The sequence below is a fragment of the Cynocephalus volans genome, chromosome 17 (genome assembly GCF_027409185.1).
Source record: "Cynocephalus volans isolate mCynVol1 chromosome 17, mCynVol1.pri, whole genome shotgun sequence".
NCBI lineage: Eukaryota > Metazoa > Chordata > Mammalia > Dermoptera > Cynocephalidae > Cynocephalus > Cynocephalus volans.
Window position 1 is genome coordinate 15,258,960 of NC_084476.1, and position 20,009 is coordinate 15,278,968.

At 37.5% G+C, this 20,009-nt stretch overlaps 1 protein-coding gene across 5 annotated transcripts in view; it reads left to right on the plus strand.

The window, feature by feature from the left end:
- TTLL11 (tubulin tyrosine ligase like 11) overlaps positions 1-20,009 on the plus strand; it is a 258,789-nt gene that overhangs the window by 40,527 nt on the left and 198,253 nt on the right. For all 5 annotated transcript variants that reach the window (XM_063081751.1, XM_063081753.1, XM_063081752.1 and 2 more), the window contains exons 2-3: positions 4,461-4,557; positions 11,162-11,295. In XM_063081751.1, the coding sequence (XP_062937821.1) occupies positions 4,461-4,557; positions 11,162-11,295 (231 nt within the window). The remainder of the gene's footprint in view (positions 1-4,460; positions 4,558-11,161; positions 11,296-20,009) is intronic.

Below are 20,009 nucleotides of genomic sequence, written 5' to 3' on the forward strand. Positions count from 1 at the left end.
TTTAAAATATATTCTAAATATTAATCCCTTATCAGATATATAATTTTCAAATATTTTCTCCCATTCCATGGGTTGCCTTTTCACTCTGTTCATAGAGTCTTTTGATGCAAATAAGTTTTTAATTTTGAAGTTCAATTTACCTATTTTTTTCTTTTGTTGCCTGTGCTTGTTGTATCACATCCAAGAAATTATTGCCAAATCCAATGTTATAAGGCTTCTCCCCCTACATTTTCTTCTAATGGTTTTGTTTGTTTGTTTATTTGTTTGTTTTGACAGCTGGCTGGTATAGGGATTGACCCCTGGACTTTGGTGTTATCAGCACCGTTCTCTAACCAACTGAGTAACAGGCCAGCCCTCAAATACTTTCAATGTTTTTAGTTATTATATTTAGATCTTTCATCCATTTTGAGTTAATGTTTGTATATGGTGTGAGGTAAGGGTACAACTTTATTCATTTTGCATGTGGATATCCAGTTTTCTTAGCACCAGTTATTGAAAAGACTACCCTTTTCCTGTTGAATGGTTTTGTCACCTATGTTGAAAATCATTTGGCCATATACAGAAGGCTTTGTTTCTGGGCTATCCTGTTCCATTGGTCTACATGTCTGTCTTTATGCCTGTATCACACTGTTTTTGTTTTCATTTTTTAAAAATTTATATTTCTTATTTTTTTTGTTTTTTTAGAGCAGTTTTATGTTCACAGCCTATTTAGGCAGAAGGTACAGAGATTTCCCAAATACCTCTTAACTGCTCCCCCATACACAACTTCTCTCACCATCAACATCCTGCATCAGAGTGGTGTATTTATTTGTTACAGTCGATGAACCTACATTTTTACACATCATTATCATCCATAGTCCACAGTTTACATTAGGGTTCACTCTTGATGTATGTTCTCAGGGTTTTGAAAAATGTACAATGACATGTATCCAACACTGTAGTATCATACAGAGCGGTTTCACTGCACTAAAAGTTCTCTGTGCTCTGCCTGTTCATCTCTCCCTCCCCTTCAACCCTGGGAAACCACTGATGTTTTCACTGTTGCCATAGTTTTGCCTTTTTCAGAATGTCATGTAGGTGGAATCATACAGCATGTAGCCCTTTCAGATTGGCGTCTTTCATTTACTAATATGCATTTAAGGCTCCTCTATGTCTTTTTGTGGCTTGATAATTCACTTCTCTTTAGTGCTAAATAATATTTCATTGTCTGGATGTACCATGGTTTATCTATCCATTCACCTATTGAAGGACATCTCTCAGGTTCTGGCAATTGGTAAATACAGCTGCTATGAACATTTATTTGCAGGTTTTTGTGTAGATACAATTTTTCAACTCATGTGGGTAAATACCAAGGAGTGCAATTGCTGGGTCATACGGTTTTGGTATGTTTAGTATTATTAAGACATTGCCAAATTGATTTCCAAAATTGTTGTACCATTTTGCATTCCCAACAGGAATTAATGAGAGTTCCTGTTGTTCCACATTTGTTGCCAGTATTTGGTTTTGTGATGTTTTGGATTTTGGCCATTCCAATCAGTGGTATCTCATTGCAGCAGTGATATCTCATTGCTGTTTTACACACTGTTTGATTACTGTAGCTTTGTTATAAGTTTTGACATCAGGAAGTGTGAGACCTCCAACTTTGTTCTTTTTCAAGATTGTTTTGGCTATTTGCAGTCCCTTGTTATTCCATATGAATTTTAGGATGAATTTTTCTATTTATGTTTAAAAAAAATATCATTGGGACTTGGTGCAGACTGCATTGAATCTGTAGATCACTTTGGGTAGTATTGACATATTAACAATATTAAATCTCCTAATCTATGAACACTGAATATCTTTCCTTTTTTTTTTTTTTTTTTTTGTTTCCTTTAATTTCTTTCAGGAACATTTTGTAGTTTTCAGTGTACAGATCTTTCACTTCTTTGGTTAAATTCATTCCTAACTGTTTTATTCTTTTTGATGCTATTGTAAATGGAATTGTTTTTTAAATTTCCTTTTTGAATTGTTCATTGTCGGTGTATAGAAATGCAACTGATTTTTATGTGTTGATTTGTATCCTGCAATTTTGCTGAATTTATTATTTTTAACAACTTTTTGTGGAATCTTTAGGGTTTTCTGTATATAGGATCATGTCATCTATGAACAGAGATAATTTTAATTTTTCCTTTCCAATGTGAATGCGTTTTCTTTATTTCTCTTGCCTAATGCTCTGGCTAGAATTTCTAATACTGTGTAGAACAGAAGTGGTTATAGTGGGCATCCTTGTCTTGTTCCTGGTCTTAGAAGAAAAGCTTTCAGTCTTCTCTGTCTTTGAGTATGATGTTAGCTGTGTAATCAGACAGTTTTTAAAAAGAGTTTGAAAGGAATTAGGATTACGAAGTCCTGGGACCTATTTAAAATTGTGTTCCTCTGTATTCCCAGCACCTCACACAGTGTCTGGCATATAATAATTATTGAATGGATGGTAATTTTGAAAAATGGCAGTTTCTCAAAGCTGAATGATCTAAAGTATTGATTTCGTATTCATGAGGTGGTAAGGACTGAGGGACGACAATATGAGGAAAAAGAGTCATCAGGTTGTCCACTGATGAGGAGCAAATGTTGGTCCCTCATTGCAGGCAACAAAACCACTTTGATCTTAGTACACTTTTCTTGGCTGGCCTGCTTTTTAGAGAAGCCTCTCTGGTTAATTATTTTTTTCCCATCTCTATATTAGCCTTTAACAAGTGGGAAAAAAAATAACATATGTTGTGTCTCTTTGTATTTATGGCTACTGAATTAGTAACTTACAGCCTATTGGATGCAAAGAAAATCAGTGAAATGCTATAAATTATAGATGGAAGTTGTTAATGCTAATAGAGTGTATAACATATGCCTCGCTTTGGCACAGCTTTGAAATAATGTGACTGATTCAAAAGGCTCGAGCCTGTCTGCCTTCATTTTAACTTGGAATGGTTGGAAAGTGTGAGTCACTCCATATCATCAATAACGCCATGTTCTTCCATTGGAACTCAGCCCCCTCAACTTGAAGAAGATGAAAATTCTGATTAACTGTAGTCTTAGAATGGGAAAATCAAATGATTTTATTTAGTGTGTTGGCATTTCTCTTCATTTGGATCTTAACAAGCAAGTTCTAAACATGAACTAACAGTCCCCACTTTTCTCCTCTAACAAGGTCCTCTGAGTTACAGATTTTAAAAGTACGTTTTGTAGATGCAGAACTTGTTGATAACTTTGAGAAGCAGCAGGATGTCGTGGAAAGAACAGGCCCTTTGGTCTCATTGAGGGATTTCTTCCTACAGATAAACGAAAGCCTATAGCTTGTGCCAAAGAGGAATTACGAATACCATGAAGGTATTCTCAGGACACAAAGCCTATAGCTTGTGCCAAAGAGGAATTACGAATACCATGAAGGTATTCTCAGGACACAAGGCGAGCTTACAGGATCCAAGGGCAGGAGGAGCAGCTGGGCTCATGAGGGTCTGGGCCCAGGACCTGGAAGCTATGAGGACTGAGGTCACTCAGTCTGTGTTTCCAGGGATACATGGCCTCATCTCTATCTTTTCTCTACACCTGCTCCTTTCTTCTCTCTCAGCAGACTGGCTCCTTGGCTTCTCTGTGCACATAGCCAAGTGCAGCTGCCCAGCTCTGGCTTTTTATCACTCCCAGTTCAAGGGCCAGCAGAGGCTGCCTGGTATCTCTGATTTCCAGATTCCTGCAAGAGGAAATATGGTTATTTCATGTTGAGTCAGATGGCCACTCCTGGTTTGTTCACTTATTAATTAGAAAAGTCTTTACTGAGTTTTAGGAACTATTTTAGGCACCAGGGATACATCATGCCCTGTGGAGCTTCTGTCTGTGTGTGTGTGTGTGTGTGTGTGTGTGTGTGTGTGTGTGTGTGTGTGTGTGTGAGAGTGAGTGTGAGTTGGGGGGGCAGCGGAGGTGGGGGAGATAAAGAAAGAAAGAGACAGAGACTCAGAAAGCTTATTTTGGGGGAGCTGGCTTGAGCGTTTCAATTTTCAGAGAAAGCAAAGTATGGGCTTGGAATTTGGATAGACCTGGATTCAGATCCGTATTCTTACACTTGCAAGCTCTGTGTGACCTTGGGCATGTTAAATTACCTCTCTCAGCCCCAAGTTTTTAATCAGTAAAATAGGAACAATCCTCTATGGGGTAGTTATAAAGATTAAAGTGAAATAATGCTTGTAAAGCCGGCAGAATAGTGTCTGCCACATGTAATCGGAGCCATGCCACTCTGAGCAAGTTATTAAACCTGTCTGAATCTGTTTCTTCATCTATAAAATGGGAAGGAACATCACGTACCTCACATGCTTATTATGAGGATTAAATAATGGGATGTATAACAGGGTGCTAGGAATTTGCCCATAATGAACACTCGGTGTGCTCACTGCTCCTCTTGTCCTTGTTATTAAGCACATTTTTTCTCTTTCTTCTAGTTCCCATTTGGCCGACGCTTACCTTGCGATATCTACTGGCATGGAGTTTCATTTCACGACAATGACATATTCTGTGGTCAAGTGAACAAGTTTCCAGGTATCTGCTGTTATTGTTGGCATTTAAAAATGTTTCTAGGGCTGAGACTCAGGGTACGCTCTTCTACAAAAACATGACAGTGTTTTGGAATCAAACTCGAGTACTCTTAATTGGGAGCTGCTGCCGGCACTCTGTTGCTGTGCTGTTACCCAGGGAGGGAAGTTAACACAGAGATAATCAGGACCCAAACCACCAAGGGTTTGAAGATCGGAGGCAGGATTTTAGAATTTGAAGACAGGCTTTTTTGGTCTAATTCCATTGGTGGAAGAACATATTTTTACCTTTGGAGTTATAGATATAATATGGAGATCTGATGAGGGGATTATATTCTCAAAATGAAAAAAGAAACAAAACATTTCACTTGCAGAAAACAAAAGTTCTGAAATTCTAGAAATAAATCACAGAAATAGGGTATCAGCTTCCTTTTTCTTTAAGTATCATAGTTAGAGGTACTTTTTAAAACCAGTCTCCATGCTGACTACCAGGCAGCAGGCAGCCTCTGCCTTTCACCTGGCAACATTATCTCAGTGACACTTCCCTACAAGGAGGACTCAGAGCCAGTAAGTGCCATAGCCATCACATTAAGCTACCCCCCCTTATTCCACTCCCAGCCTCCCCATGTATCTTTTATCTTGTTTTTTAACCTCTACCACTTTCTTTTGCTATGATTTATATTTTTCACTATTTTTGACGGCTAAGTGAAGAGGGTGATTAAGGGTATTGGGACTGCTTAGGGAGAAAGGAACATCTGGTTAGTTTGAGCACGATGCGGTCAAAGGGTCTTCCACTTATTTTTTAAAATGTTGGTGTATTTCACAAACCGTATTATAATACAATAATAAGTAATTTTAAAAGAATATCACCCTGCATTTCATCCCTCATTTAATAAAACAACAATGTGAATATTTCTTTATTTCCTCCCAGACCTTAACCATGTTTATTTATCATTTTTACGTGGTTACAGTCAGAGTGTAGTTGCCTGAATATAAAATGTTTTCTCTTAGTATTATATTATTTATGCTTTTTTTAAAAGGGAGAATCAGTTTACTCTTTTTCGTTAACATTCTAGCCTAGGTCTTTAAGAAAACACATCTTAGAAAACCCAGTATTCGCACATTGTACACTGGCTATTACGCATCAACTAGGGGGTTTTCAACTAATGGTACAGACACACAAGGTCACTACAATAGGATGCACTAGGCTCAGATTCACTTAGAAAGACACAAAGCAGGAAACACAGCTTGCCAGTCAGTCAGTGTCAAGCATTTCTCTTCAGTGGAGTATTCGCAAGAGTTCCAAGGGGCTAGTCTCTGGCCCCTCAAGTGATAGCTCAGGTGTGGGGAGACAAGACGCACATCGGTGAATGTGAGTCTTTCTTGGCTTAGATGCCCAATAGGGGCCAGTATCTCTCGTAACCACTCCATGTAATGGCTTCCAAAGTCCCCACAAGGGTCATGTTAAGTTACAAGAATCACCACACTCAGGAAATCCTAGAGCTGTGGCTTCCTAGCAGGTGTTTATAGGATTTACCAATCAGGGATCACTTTAACTATGTGCCTTGTTATCCAGTAACACAGCTAACATTCCACCTTTTGGTTTCCGGGGGAACAGATATAGAAGGTTAACCCAAGGTCAAATTTGTCCTTAGAGAAGGAGAAAGGGTTTGGCTGGAGAACAAGAACGATTGCTGCAGCTGGGGTTCTTGCACACCAGTTTAATGGGAAGGCTATTCTTTTCTCTGTCTTGCTGCTCAGAAAAGGATACTTGGTGAAGCCACTGAAAGGACTTATTGGGATAACGGGAGAGCACAATTTGAAAGAGAGCAACTCTGAAGAGGACAGAGTTCCTAAGACATGAGTCATCAAATCAGGCTCACTGACATTTTCCTCACTTGCTCCTGCTGCATCCAACGGCTAAGAGTAGGAAAGAAGAAGTAGCCATGGATCTACACTTGGAACACAAATGAGAAATGTAGAAAGAAGTATCCCCAAAGGACTAGTTTCATCTTGAAAGGCGATAAAAGAATATTTATTCCAAAGAAGCAAGTTGGCCCCATCACATATTCCCCATGCAGTGATTGGAACACACAATTTTCCACTTTACTAACAGCGTTTAATTAGTTCTAATGACAAAGCAGGCTCTGGAACCTCTAGGCAGAGGAGCGGTGCTGCCACACCCTCTGCCCTGCGAGACAGAGGAATCCTCAGCAGTGGGGTGATTCCGTCTCTTATATATCCCATTATTCTAAAAATGCCTCTCCTATGCATTGTTTATTACTTAGAGTAAGTTCTAGCGGATATGCCAGGCAAGTGTAAACATTTCACATGCTGAATAAACTGAGAACTTTTGGATATACATATGGAAGTAATCTATTTTGTTTATATCAGTACATTAGATTTTAGTTACTTTTCTACGGTCAACTTCCTTGTTCAAAATATGTTATTATACCTTAACCGATGAATCAAGACTTTCTATAAAAATAATCTGATTTAGATATGTCTTTGCTTTCAGAAAGTCCAGATTTGCCAGTCTTCAGCTTACAAACAACAGTTTTCTGTAAACAGCCCGAAATATATGTCAGTGCGTGGCAGGTGGTCCCCGAGAGACCACCATAAGGAGGGGGCTTTCTGTCGAGAGGGAGGGAGCTTCAGTGTGAAATCTGTGGGGGCAGCCAACTGTCCATCTGGTCTGGGCTCTGGGGATGCAAAGACAAGGAGAAGGGCATGTAGAGAGAAGTCAAGTACAACGTAAGTGCGTGCTAGAGGAAGCTTGGAATGCTGTGGGAGTTTGGAGCAAAGCCATATCACCTAATCCCGATTTGCCTGGGGTCAGGCAGGGTGAGAGATCCTGAAGAGAAGATTGGCGTGTGATCTGAGTCTCCAGGTATGGATGGGCCTAACCCCCACACCAAGTAAGGGAGCAGAGTGGGTGCAAAGACAGAATGCTTCAAGCATTCTGCTCATTCAGCAAAGGCCAGGTGGCCCATGATGGTTAGAATGGGTCAAGTGAGTGGACAGTGGAGAGTGATAGGCCTTGTTACAGCCCGAGGGTCATGGAGAGCCACTGAGAAATTTTTAAGACAGAGAGTGACATGGGCCAGCTTGCATTTAGAAAGATCAGCCAGAAGGAGACATCGGACGTGGGTGGGAAGGTTGAAAGAGGAAACAGAGATACAGAAGAGAGGCTGCTGCTGTATCCCAGCACAAGGTGAACTGATTAGCGGCAATGGGAGTAGAGAGAAGAGGGTGGATCTGAAAGTATTTATTTGTTGTTTGGTGTTTGTAATGTATTTTTGCCAAGAATTATTGTTATAAGTAATGTTTGGATTGAATAGTGCTCGAAATATAGCTCAGTTTTTTTGTTTTGTTTTGTTTTAATTGGGTTAAGTAGGTTGTGTGGGCAAGCCCAAGGAGCGAACTGTTGTGCTCTTGGTTGACTCCAGTGTGATGAGACCCACCAGGCCTTGAGATTCCAGAGTAGCAGACAGCAGAACTCAGGCCTCAGACTGAGTAGCGGGTGGAAAGACATTGGTATCGGAAGCTCCAGCCTGAGTTAGGGGGGTTTCTCAATTGATAGTATTGGGTCTCATGGCTGGCTTAGCTTCAGCACAGCCATGGTGAGCCTTCCCCACCCCCCCACCCATTTTCCTTTCTTCTCTGGGAACTGAGATTCCTCTCCTGGGAAGGGGTAAACAATACTGTTATCATCAAGGGAACATCTTGTGGGTTGTGTCTAGCAGAATGGGGCCAGAATGGGGCCAGAATGCTTTGTACTGAGATAGTGGGTAATCGGGAGCCTATGCCTTAATCGACCAGATGTCATTGGACCACAAGGACTATGTCACCTTGCATACCACTGATTTCAAAATTGCTTTCAACCCCAAACCCTCCTTCCTGCTTTCCTTAGTTCGGGGGAGCTGATCTGGCTCAGTTTCCCCTCCACATTAGTAGAATAAAAGCTATTGGCTGCAAAAGTGCCTGGCTGGGGTCTCTCTCTCTCTCCCTCCCTTTTTCTCCATTTTGCCGAACTTAACAGATAGAACTACCCCCATAGGGACATCTAGGGATAGACCTTATTGAGAAACACAAGTAGGCAGTCAGCCTCTAAAGAGCCTGTTAGTAGGTAGCAGGTCCTTAGACCCTGGGCTAAAGTCACAGCAGGAGGACTCCAGCCCTTGCTGGGTAGGCTTGGGGTGGGTAGAGGAGACACTGGAAAGAACAAGGCAAAGGTCTCAGCTCTGGGCATTGCTAAGGCAGCCACTCAGGCACCAGGAGCAAAAGATAGGTTACCAAAATTTGGGGACAAACAATGGAGCCTCAGAGAAGCAGGTAAAATCCTCCTTATCTAATTGGAATACAAAGCCGGAGTCAAGCTTTTAGCAGAGGTGAGCTGACGGTTAGATCTTGAGCTTCCATCTCGGGTCAGAATGGGTCCCACAACCTAGGGAGGGAGTCACCAGTGGGGAGGGGTCAGGTGCTGCAGCTGCTTGGAAAGGAAGTGGATCCTAGAGCCACCAGGGCCTGGCAGTGTCCTACCTTTGCCCATATTTACCCTGGGAACATGTACCGTGGCTCAGCTAGAAGCCCAGCTACTCTTTTCAGTGTAGCAGTGAGGGAACATGCCACTCCCCATAGCTGTCTCAGAGCCACCGCCAGAGGTGTGGGGTCTAGTGAAGTCTAGTGAGGGTCTGGTGGGGAGCCAGAGACTCTTTCCCTGGGGGCACTGGGAGGGAACACAGCTTAGATAAGGTGGAGGAACAAAGGCTCTGATGGTAGGTGATTGAGGGAGGTCTACGCTGATGCCTCCCAGAGACAGGCATTCAGGCAGGATTAGGAGTGAGCTGTCTACAGCCTGCAGCAGGAAGTGTGTCTGGGAAAAAGTAGCCACTGGCTTGTGGAGTGCTAAAATTGGCTGTTTTCAAACTGCCTAAAGACACAAGGGTAAACTTGGAAACAGATCTACTAGCTTATGGGGGACTTATGGAGGATGTCACAAAAAGAGCCACTGCAGATTTAAATTAATATTTACTCAATTTCTGGACATTGATTTTCACAGCTGCAGTGTTCAAACTGCCCTCCTGTATTCACAGCACTTCTGTCTGTGTGGTGCGAGTCCTTCTGACCTGCTGAGGGATTTCTGAAAGAGAACCTGTCACAGCTGTCACATGCCATTAAAATGCAGAAAACACTACAGCGCTATTTGGTCAAGAGGCATCACCTACCTGGTGTAGGGTGCTGCATTACAGTTAGTTGTGCAAGCTTTCAACTTAATACAGTAACTAAGATGTTAGACACATACAAGTAAAATGGTTCAAAAAAAATTGTAATTTTGTCTTGTTTACTTTGTGTTCAGCTCCAATGAACTCAAAAATTCTAACTTTGTGGCAGAATAAAAGGAAATAGGTGTAATTTTCCAGACTCATTTCTTGAGAAGTTCAGAAAGGTGTCCTCAGTGAGTTTTCTTTAATATCAAAGAGTCCACGTTGGAGCACAGTTTATTAGTGCTTATTAAGCTCCTTTATTTCTTACTTAATTCTTCTGTATATCCTTCTAAACAAGAGCTAAGAAGCTGGGCTTTGACATCTTGAAGCTGGGATCTTTAGATTTATTGCTGCTTTTAATATGCTGAGGAAACAAGAAGTTGGTTATTAAAATCTTCCTTCTCAGATGTTTACCCTTGGTATCCTGAACATGAGAGTTTAGAGAACTCATTCATTCTGACTGTGCCCATTTGTAATGTGTGATCATTTGGGCATGCCAAGATGACACGGAACTCTGTACTTTCTATTAGAAATAGCTTTGCTAAGCAAATTTCTAGTGTCACTAATAGAACTTAGTCTCTTTCAGGGCAAAGGCCTTTTTAGTCTCCATTTTGCAGTGATATTTGACTTAAGAAATAAGCATGCTAAAATTTACAATAATTTTTACCTATTTGCTTAAAATTTGCTAAAATACAAAAGTTTCTAATGATGTTACAAGAAAAAAATCCACCATTCTTTTAAAATATTTTATAAGTGAGATATTTCAATCCCTTCTGGGCAAATTAATGAGATCTGGTCAATGTCAGGTCAGTATTTATAACTGAAGAACTCCTGTGGATTGCATTTTTCTGTTAAACTGTAAATTTTGTTGTGCTGTCTTTTCCACTTCCTGTCCTTGATTCAAAGAGACATGTTTTATGCTGAAAGGTGTATATTTTTTTATTTTACATTTTAATACTCAAGAAAGATGAAAACAAAGCTACTTAATCAAGCTTCTCATAATGTACACAAGATAATATTCTCCAGGGTACAAGATGGAGGGAATCCCAGAAGTATGTATGGTGGCCCCAAATTAAAGAGGGTATTAAGTTTTAAGTGCAAGAGATAAATACTCCTCTATTTGTTACCTAAGGGGGTGACAAAAAAAATAGAATAATAAACTAGGGGAAAATACATTCTTTCAAACCGATACTTCATAGCAACTCATGCCTTTCTTTTTTTTATCCTGCCTGAAAAAGTGAAAGTGAATATGTCGGGTGGATGGTTTTAAAAGTCCCAAATAATGGCTGTTTTATAGCTCGTGGCCCGCTATTGTTAAAATCTCACAGCTTCTCTTTTCCCCAGGCATGACGGAGATGGTGCGTAAAATCACTCTGAGCAGAGCGGTGAGAATCATGCAGAATCTCTTTCCTGAGGAGTACAACTTCTACCCTCGCTCATGGATTCTGCCTGACGAGTTCCAGCTCTTTGTCGCTCAGGTAGATGGCACTCCGTCCCCATGACCCTTGAATTCTATTATGGTTACAACTGTGTCCTGGGTCCTGTGTGCTGGGAGCTGGGGAAGGGGTCCCCAGGGAGCTGAGACTGACTGAGGGGAGTCTTCGCAGTATGCAGTAGGTGTTGGCAGTGATCAGGGCAGCTTGCAGGGTTGAATGGGTAGGGTGGCAGGTAGGTAAACTGAAGAAATGGATCTTGACACAAGAAGACAGGCCGGAGGCTGATATGGGAGCTGGATCATGGAGTAAGAATGCTGGAAAACCAGGGAGCTGGACCCAGAGCAGGTGGTTGAGCCCACAGATGGAACAGGGCCGTTTGGGGGAATCTCGGAGGCATCATCTCCCCAGTTTCTTGAGGTCTGAAATGGGGGAAGTGGGCTCTGTTTAAAGGCCAGGGAGTAGTTCTGACAAACTGAGGGGAGGACCTTTTCAGTGTCCTGCCTTAAACTTGTTCCAGAATCCTTTCTCAAGTGACCCATTCCATCTTGAAGCAATGTCTTTGAGCATGAAATATTTTGGAGCCTTCACCACAGAACCAGAAGGAAAGCTAAACTCAGAATTGGCATTTTAGTTAGCCTTGTACCAGTTTCATTTGGGGCTGTTTCAAAGCCTCTGCCTGTAAGTCCCACAGTCTGTACCATGCCTCTGATGGTAACTACGCAAAGAATGCCTGTCTAATCATGATAAGATGAATACCATTTACCCGTCCTACTATGTTCTCGTCATTGTGCTAGAAGCTTAGCACTTAATCCTCACCGCAATCTTGGGAAATTGGTTTTCCTGTTACCCCCATTTTATGGATGAGGAAACAGGCTTTGAGAATTTAAGTGACTTGCTCGAGAAGTAGGATTTAAACCTGGAACTGATTCCAAGGCCCGTGCTTTTTATTGTCTATCTTATTGCCTCTCTATTGTTTTTGTTTTAATATTGAATTATGAAACTTGTAATAGTGTTACAATTTATTAAACACAAAAACAGCTTGAAGTGATAATTTTTAAAAGGAAGCTGTCTATGAGATGGTGGTCACATGGGTCTGTATGCATTTCTTAAAATTCATCAAACTATTAAGTGCGTGATACTGTATGCAAATTGTGCCTCAAAAGTTAATTTTTAAAAATATCAGTTATTTTCCCTGCTCAACTCCAAATTTCCCACTTCTGTGACTCTCCCCATGCTACTTTTGCTATGAGGAATACCTTTCCTTCCCGTCTCTACAACTCTAACGATTCTCCAAGACAATGTTGAGATGAGATACCGACTGTGTCTTCAAAATCTGAGTGAGAGGAGCTTTGCCATCATCTCTGGCAATTTCTTTGTGCCTCTTTGCAGTCATTCCCCTCAAAGCCTCACCCCAGGCAACTGCTGGTCTGCATTCTCACTATAGATTCATTTTGCTTGTTCAAGAAATTCACATAAATGGAAACATATAGTAGGTACTCCCTTGAGTCTGGTTTTCCCCTCTCAGAATTAGATTGTGTTTTTGAGATTCATCCACCTCTGTTGTGTTTATCAGTAGTTTGCATTTTCATTGCTGAGGACTGTTCCACTGCATGAATATACCATGATTTGTTTCTTTATTCAGCAATTGATGAGCATTTTGCATTATTTCCAGTTTGGGGATCTTACAAATAAAGCTGCCATGACTATTCATATGTAAGTCAGTTTGTGAATATGTGTTTTCTTTCTCTTGGATAATACCTAGGAGTGGAATTTCTGGATCTTCTGATATGTGTATATTTAACTTTATAAGAAATCGCTGTATTAGTTTGTTTCTGTTGCTCATAACAAAATATTAGGAACTGAGTAATTTATAAGAAAATGAAATTTCTTGCTTACAGTTTTGGAGGCTGGAAAGTCGAAAATCCAGGGAACACATCTGGTGAGGGTCTTGGAGGTGGCGACAGTGACCCAGGGATCTCACATGGCAGAAAATGGGGAAGCAGAGAGAGCAGAAAGATAGCTCCTCATGCGTTCTCTTTTTAAAGCTCTCAGAACCATGACCATGACCACCATTTTTAATCCATTCACTAGGCATGGTCCTCAAAATCTAATCACCTCCTTAAGGTACCATCTTGTAATTACCATAATAAGATTTCCCACCGTCTTAATAGTCACAATGGGGATTAAGTTTTAGGGGACATTCAACCCAGTGTAATTGCCAAACTTCTTATAAGAAATTCCAAAGTGGTTGTACCACTTTACATCCTGCTGACCTTGTGTGAGAGTTATCGTTCCACATCATTGCCAGTATTTGGTATTGTTAGTCTTTTTTAATTTTAGATATTCTGGTAGATATGTAGCTGTATTTCTTTATAGTTTTAATTTATACCTCTCTGATGACTAGATGCCGATTACCTTTTCCTCTATTTTTTGGATATTTGTATATCTTCTTTTGTTAAGTGTATATTCAAAATTTTTGCTCACTTTAACTATCATTTTATTTTTAACTCATAGGTTCATCATATATTCTGGATGCAAGTCTTTTGGATATGTATCATGATGTATTTGTAAATACATTGTGAATATTTTCTCCCACTTGACTTTTCAAGTGTTAACATTGACTTTTCATTTTTTAATTCTGTCTTTTGAGAAACGAAAGGTTTTAATTCTGATGAAGTTCAATTTATCAATTTTTCTTTTGTGTGTGTGTTTTGTGTGTTTGTGCTTTTTGTGTAATGTCTAAGACTTCTTTGCCTAACCAAAGGTTATAAAAATTTTATACTTTGTTTTCTTGTAGAAGTTTTGTAATTTTAGTTTTTATGTTTAGGTCTTTGATCCATGTCAAGTTAGTTTTTGTATATGGCATGAGATTAGGGTTGAAGTTTACCTTTTACCCATGTGGATAGCCAAGTCTTTTAGCACATTTTATTGAAACGGTTGTCATTTTCCCCATTGAATTACCTTGGCATGTTTGTTGAAATTGGCCATGTATATTTTGGTCTATTTCTTGATTTTTCTGTTTTGTTCTGTATGTTTTTATATTTTTCTACTTTGTTCTCTATGTATTATATTGATCTGTATGTTTGCTCTTAAGCAAATGCTCCACATTATCTTGATTACTATAGCTTTATAGTGAGTCTTGAAATCAAGTAGTGTAAGGCCTCCCATTTTGATTACTTTCAGAATTGTTTTGGCTGTTATAGGCCCTTTACATTTCCATATAAATTTTGTAATCAGTTTCTCAGTTTCTACAAGAAGGCTGCTAGGACTTTGATTGGCATTGCACTGAATCTGTGGATCAGTTTGGAGACAGTGGACATCCTACCAATGTTAAGTCATCTAATTGATAGCTTTAATCTTAGATCTTCCTTAATTTCTTTCAGCAATGTTTTATAGTTTTCAGAGTACGTATTTTCTGCATATTTTGATAAAATCTCTAAGTATTTTAGTTTTTATGCTATTATAAATGGTATTTTTTGAATTTTACTTTCTAATTTATTTGTTACTAGTATATAGGTATAGATACAGACTTATTAATTTTGTACTTGTATTATATGACCTTGCTCAATTCCCTTACTAGTTCCAGAAGTTCTTTTTTTATATATTTGTTAGGATTTTTTTTATCTCTTCCTTTCTAATCTATATGCCTTTTATTTCTTTTTCCTGTTAAATTGTACTAGGCTAGGACCTTCAATACGCTGTCGAATAGAAGTGATTAGAATGAACATTCTTGCCTTGTTTCCAATCTTAGGAGAAAGCATGGAGCCTTTTACTATTACATAGGATGTCAGCTATAGGTTTTCCCTAGGTGCCCTGTATCAGGTTGAAGAAGGTTTCTTCTGTAGTTTGCAAAACGTTTTCATCATGAATGAATGGGTGCTTAGTTTTGTTAAATGACTTCTCTACTTTTATTAAGATGATCATATGATTTTTCTCCTTAGTTTGGTAATATGATGAATCACATTGATTGATTTTTTTAAATGTTAAACTAATCTTGCATTCTGGATATAAACCCCACTTGTTAGGGAGAAGGGAGGGAGGTTTTGGTGATGGGGAGCAATAATCAGCTACAATGTATATCGACAAAATAAAATTAAAAAAAAATAAATAAATAAACCCCACTTGTTTATGATGTATTATTCTTTTTATATACTGCTGAACTCTTTTTGCTCTTACTTTGTTTTTTGCGTCTTTGTTCATGAGAGATTTGGTATGTAACGTCTTTGGTTTTTGTATCAAGATAGTGCAAGGCTTATTAAATGAGTTGGCAAATGTTTCTTACTCTGCTTTTCTGAAGATTTTTTATAAGTTTGGTATTATTTCTTTCTTAAATGTTTTATAGAATTTACTGTTGAAGGTATTTGGGCATGGGGCTTTCTTTTTGGGAACATTTTAAGTTATGAATTCATTTTTTAGGAGATATAGATAATTTGTGTCTTTCAAAGAATTAGTCCTTTTCACCTAAACTGTAGAATCTATTGACATAAAAAATATAAAAATAGTATTATTCCCTTATTATTTTTTAATGTCTATGGGATATGCAGTGCTGTCCACTATTTCATTGTTGATATTGGTAATTTCTGTTTTCTCTTTTTTTATATAATCATCTTGGCTAATATCTTATCAATTTTATTGACCTTTTCAAAGAAGCAACTTATTATTTGATTGTTAGTCTCTATTATTTGTCCATTTTACATATCATTGATTTGTGCTTTTTATTAAAACATCCTTCCTTCTACTTTTTGGTTTAATTTTCTCTTCTTCCTCTAGATTTTTAAAGAGGAATGCTAATATCACTGATTTTTCTTTTTTTAAAGATGACCAGTAAGGGGATCTGAACCCTTGGCCTTGGTGTTATCAGCACCACGCTCTCCCAAATGAGCCATGGGCCAGCCCTGGATCACTGATTATTAAACCAAAAGCAATAAATTTCTCTCTATGCACTGCTTTGGATGCATCTCAGAATTTTTTATTTTTTTATTTTTTTAATTTTCATTATCACTCAGTTTAAAATATTCTCTAATTTCCCTTGGGATTTCTCCTTTGGGAGAAATAAATAATCTCTGGTTATTTATAAAAGTGTTGTTTACTTTTTAAATAATTTTGGATGTTTTCAAGTATCTTTTGTTATTGATCTCTAATTTAATTTTGTTGACATTAGAGAGTATTTTCTGTATTATCTTAAGCCCTTTAAACTTTATTGAGAGTTTTCTTATCACCTATGTATTGTCTATTTTGGTGAATATTTCATGTGCACTTAAAAATAATATGTATTGTGGAGTTGCGTATAGCATCCTAGAAAGGTCAAGTTGATATTTTTTACTGTTCACATCCCCCTTATAATTTACTACCTACTTGTTTTATCATTTACTGTATTAATGTTGAAATTTCCAACTCTAATTGTGAATGTCTGTTTTTAGTTATGTCAGGTTTTTCTTTATGCATTTTGTTATTAGTTTGATGATTTGCCTCCTTTATAAGGTAACTTTCCTTGTCCTGGAGTCTATTTTGTCTGATATTAATGTAGCAGCTCTAGCTTTCTTTGGCATAGTACTTGCGTGATATATCTTTTACCATTCTTTTATTTTTAACCTGTCTGCAGTTTTAAAGAGTGCTTCTTGTTGACAGTATGTAATTGGGTATGATCTTTTATCCTATTTGACAATCTCTGCCTTTTAATTATTTTGTTTAGTGCATTTACACTTAATACGTAATATTAAGTGTTGGATTCAAGTCTACCATCTTGCTATTTCTTTTTAATTATCCTATCTGTTTGCATTAATTGACCACTTTTAGTGTTTTATCTCCTCTCTAGGCTTATTAGCTATACTTATTTATTTATTTATTATTTTTTCATTTGAATGTGATTTCATTCATTTATTCATTTGAACAAATACTCACTGCATTCTTACTATATACTGCATGGGGCTAGAACTAAGGCCACAGCCCCTACTCACAAGGAGTTCACTCTTCAGAGGAAAGGATGAACACAAAAACAGAAGTAAAACAATGTGGTAGTTTCAGTGATACAAACATTTTTTTTTTTTTAATTTTTGGGTTTTTTTTTTTTTTTTTTTTAGGGAAAGCCATACCTCTTTAAAAAATGTTTTTTCAGTTTTTGTCCTAGCTCTAAAATCTAGGGTTTACAATACATATTTAACTAATCACATTTGCCTTCACATATGACATACAAGTAAAATATAAGCACCTTACAACTGTATACTTCTATTCCCACTACCATTCTTTGTGCTATTGTCATGTTTTACTTCTAACTATGTTATAAACTCTACAATACAGTGTTATTATTTTTGCCTTGAAAAGTCAATTATCTTATTTTAAAAACCCTAAAAAATGGGTAAATTTGCCTTTTGTACTCACTCACATATTTACCACTTCCAGCACTTTTCATTCCTTTTGCAACTCTGGAATTCCATCTGGTATTATTTTCCTTTAGCCTGAAGAACTTCTTTCAACTCATTTCTCTTAGTGAATCTCTGCTGGTGATGAATTCCCTCAGCTTTTGTTTCTCTGAAAATGTCTTTATTTAGCCTTCAGTTTAAAACTGTTTTGAATTTATTTTAGACTTATGAGAAAGATACAAAAATGGTACAGTGAGAGTTTGCCTGTGCCCTTCATCTAGCTTCCCCCAATATTAACATTTTATACAATTACTGAAACTGGGAAATTAACATTGATATAATATTATTAAATAATCTACACACTTTATTTGAATTATTTTTGGCAAGAATACCACAAAAGTGATGTTGTAACCTTCTCAATGCAACATATCCAGGAGGTACATTATGTCAAGATGTCTTATTCCTGGTGATGTTAACTTTGATCACTTAGTTAAGATTGCATCTGCTAGATTACTATCAGTTACTATTTTTTGCTCTTTGCAATCATTAAGTGTCAAGTGGAGAGGTGTTTTGAGGCTATGTAGATAGAGTATTTATCTCATACTTTTTAAGAGACAATTTTGTTTGGAAATAATTGGCATACAATAAACTGCAGATATTTAAAATATGCAGTTGATGCATTTTGATATATGTAAAATCCTATGAAACCATCACTACAATCAAGACAATGAACATATTCATTACCCCAAAATGTTTTCTCAGGTCCCTTTATAATCCTTTCCTTCTTTTCCTCCCTGCCCACTCTCTACTGTCACCAGGAAACTGTATCTGCTTTCTGTCAAGATTACTTTGCATTTTCTATGATTTTATATAAATAGAGCAGGTACTCCATTTTTGGTCTGACTTCTTTCACTCAACATAATTGTTTTGAGATTCATACACGTTGTTGTATGTTATCAATAATTCTTTCCATATTACTGCTGAGGAGTATTCCATTGAATGTTTGTACCACAGTTTGCTTATATCTTTACCAGCTGCTGTACATTTGGGTTGACTCCAGTTTTTGGCTATTACAAATAAAGATATTGTGAATATCCATGCATAAAGCTTTGTGTGGACATGTTTGCATTTCTCCTGGGTAAATGCTTAGGAATAGAATGGCCGGATTTTACAGTTGGCATATATTTCCTTTTAAAGAAAGTACCTATTATTTTCCAAAGTGATTGTGTCATTTTACATTCCCACAGCAATGTATGAGCATTTTGGTTCCTCCACATTCTTGCCAACACTTTGTAGTGGTAAATCTTTTTAATTTTAGCCATTCAAATAGGTGTGTCCTGGCCTCTTATTGGTTTTAATTTGCATTTCTCTAATGAATAATGATGTTGAGCATTCTTTTCATGTGCTTATTTGCCATCCAAATATATTCTTTGATGAAATGTCTGTTCACATGTTTTGCCCATTTTCTAAAAAAAATTGTGTCATTTAGTTTTACTGTTGAGTTTTGAGAGTTCTTTATATAGTTTGAATGCAGGTGTTATCAGATAAACCAATTACAAATATTTTCTCCCAGTCTGTGCCTTGACTTTTCATTCTCTTAATAGTATCAAAGAACACATTTTTAATTTTGATGAAGTCCAATATATCAATTTGTTCTTTTATGGATTATGCTTTTGGTATCATATTTAAGAAGCTTTACCTTACCCAAGATCACAAAGATGTTCTTTTTTTGGTCTAGAAGTTTTGTAGTTTTAGGTTTAGGTTTCTTGTTGTTGTTTTTATTTTTGGTTTTAGTTTTAGGTTTTAAATTTAGGTCTATGTATATGGTATGAGGTATGGTTTGATATTCACTTTGGGGGGGCACATGGATATCCAATTGTTTCAAAAACATTTGATGAGAAGACTAACCTTTCTCTTTCAAATTGTCTTTGCCCTTATGTCAAAAATATTTGCCCACATATGTGTGCATGTATTTCTGAATTCTCTATTGTATTTCATTGAGCTATTTGTCTGTCTTTTTTCCAAAATCTCACTGTCTTAATTACAATAGCTTTATAACAAGCCTTGAAATCAGATAGTGTTAAGTCCTCCAACTTTGTTCTTCCTGTTTCAAAGTTATTTTGGGCTATTATAATTCTTTAATCTGTCATATGAAATTTAGAATTAGCTTGCCAGTTTCTCCAAAAACCATGCTGGGATTTTGAATAGGATTGTGTTGAATCTATATATCACTTTGAGTAGAATTTGGGTCTTAATAATATTTAGTCTTCTGATCCATGAACATGATATATCTCTTTTTACTTAGATCTTTAATTTCTTTGAACAATATTTATTAGCTTTTAGTGTATGGGTCTTTCATTCTCTTGTCAGATTTATCTCTAACAACTTCAAATTTTT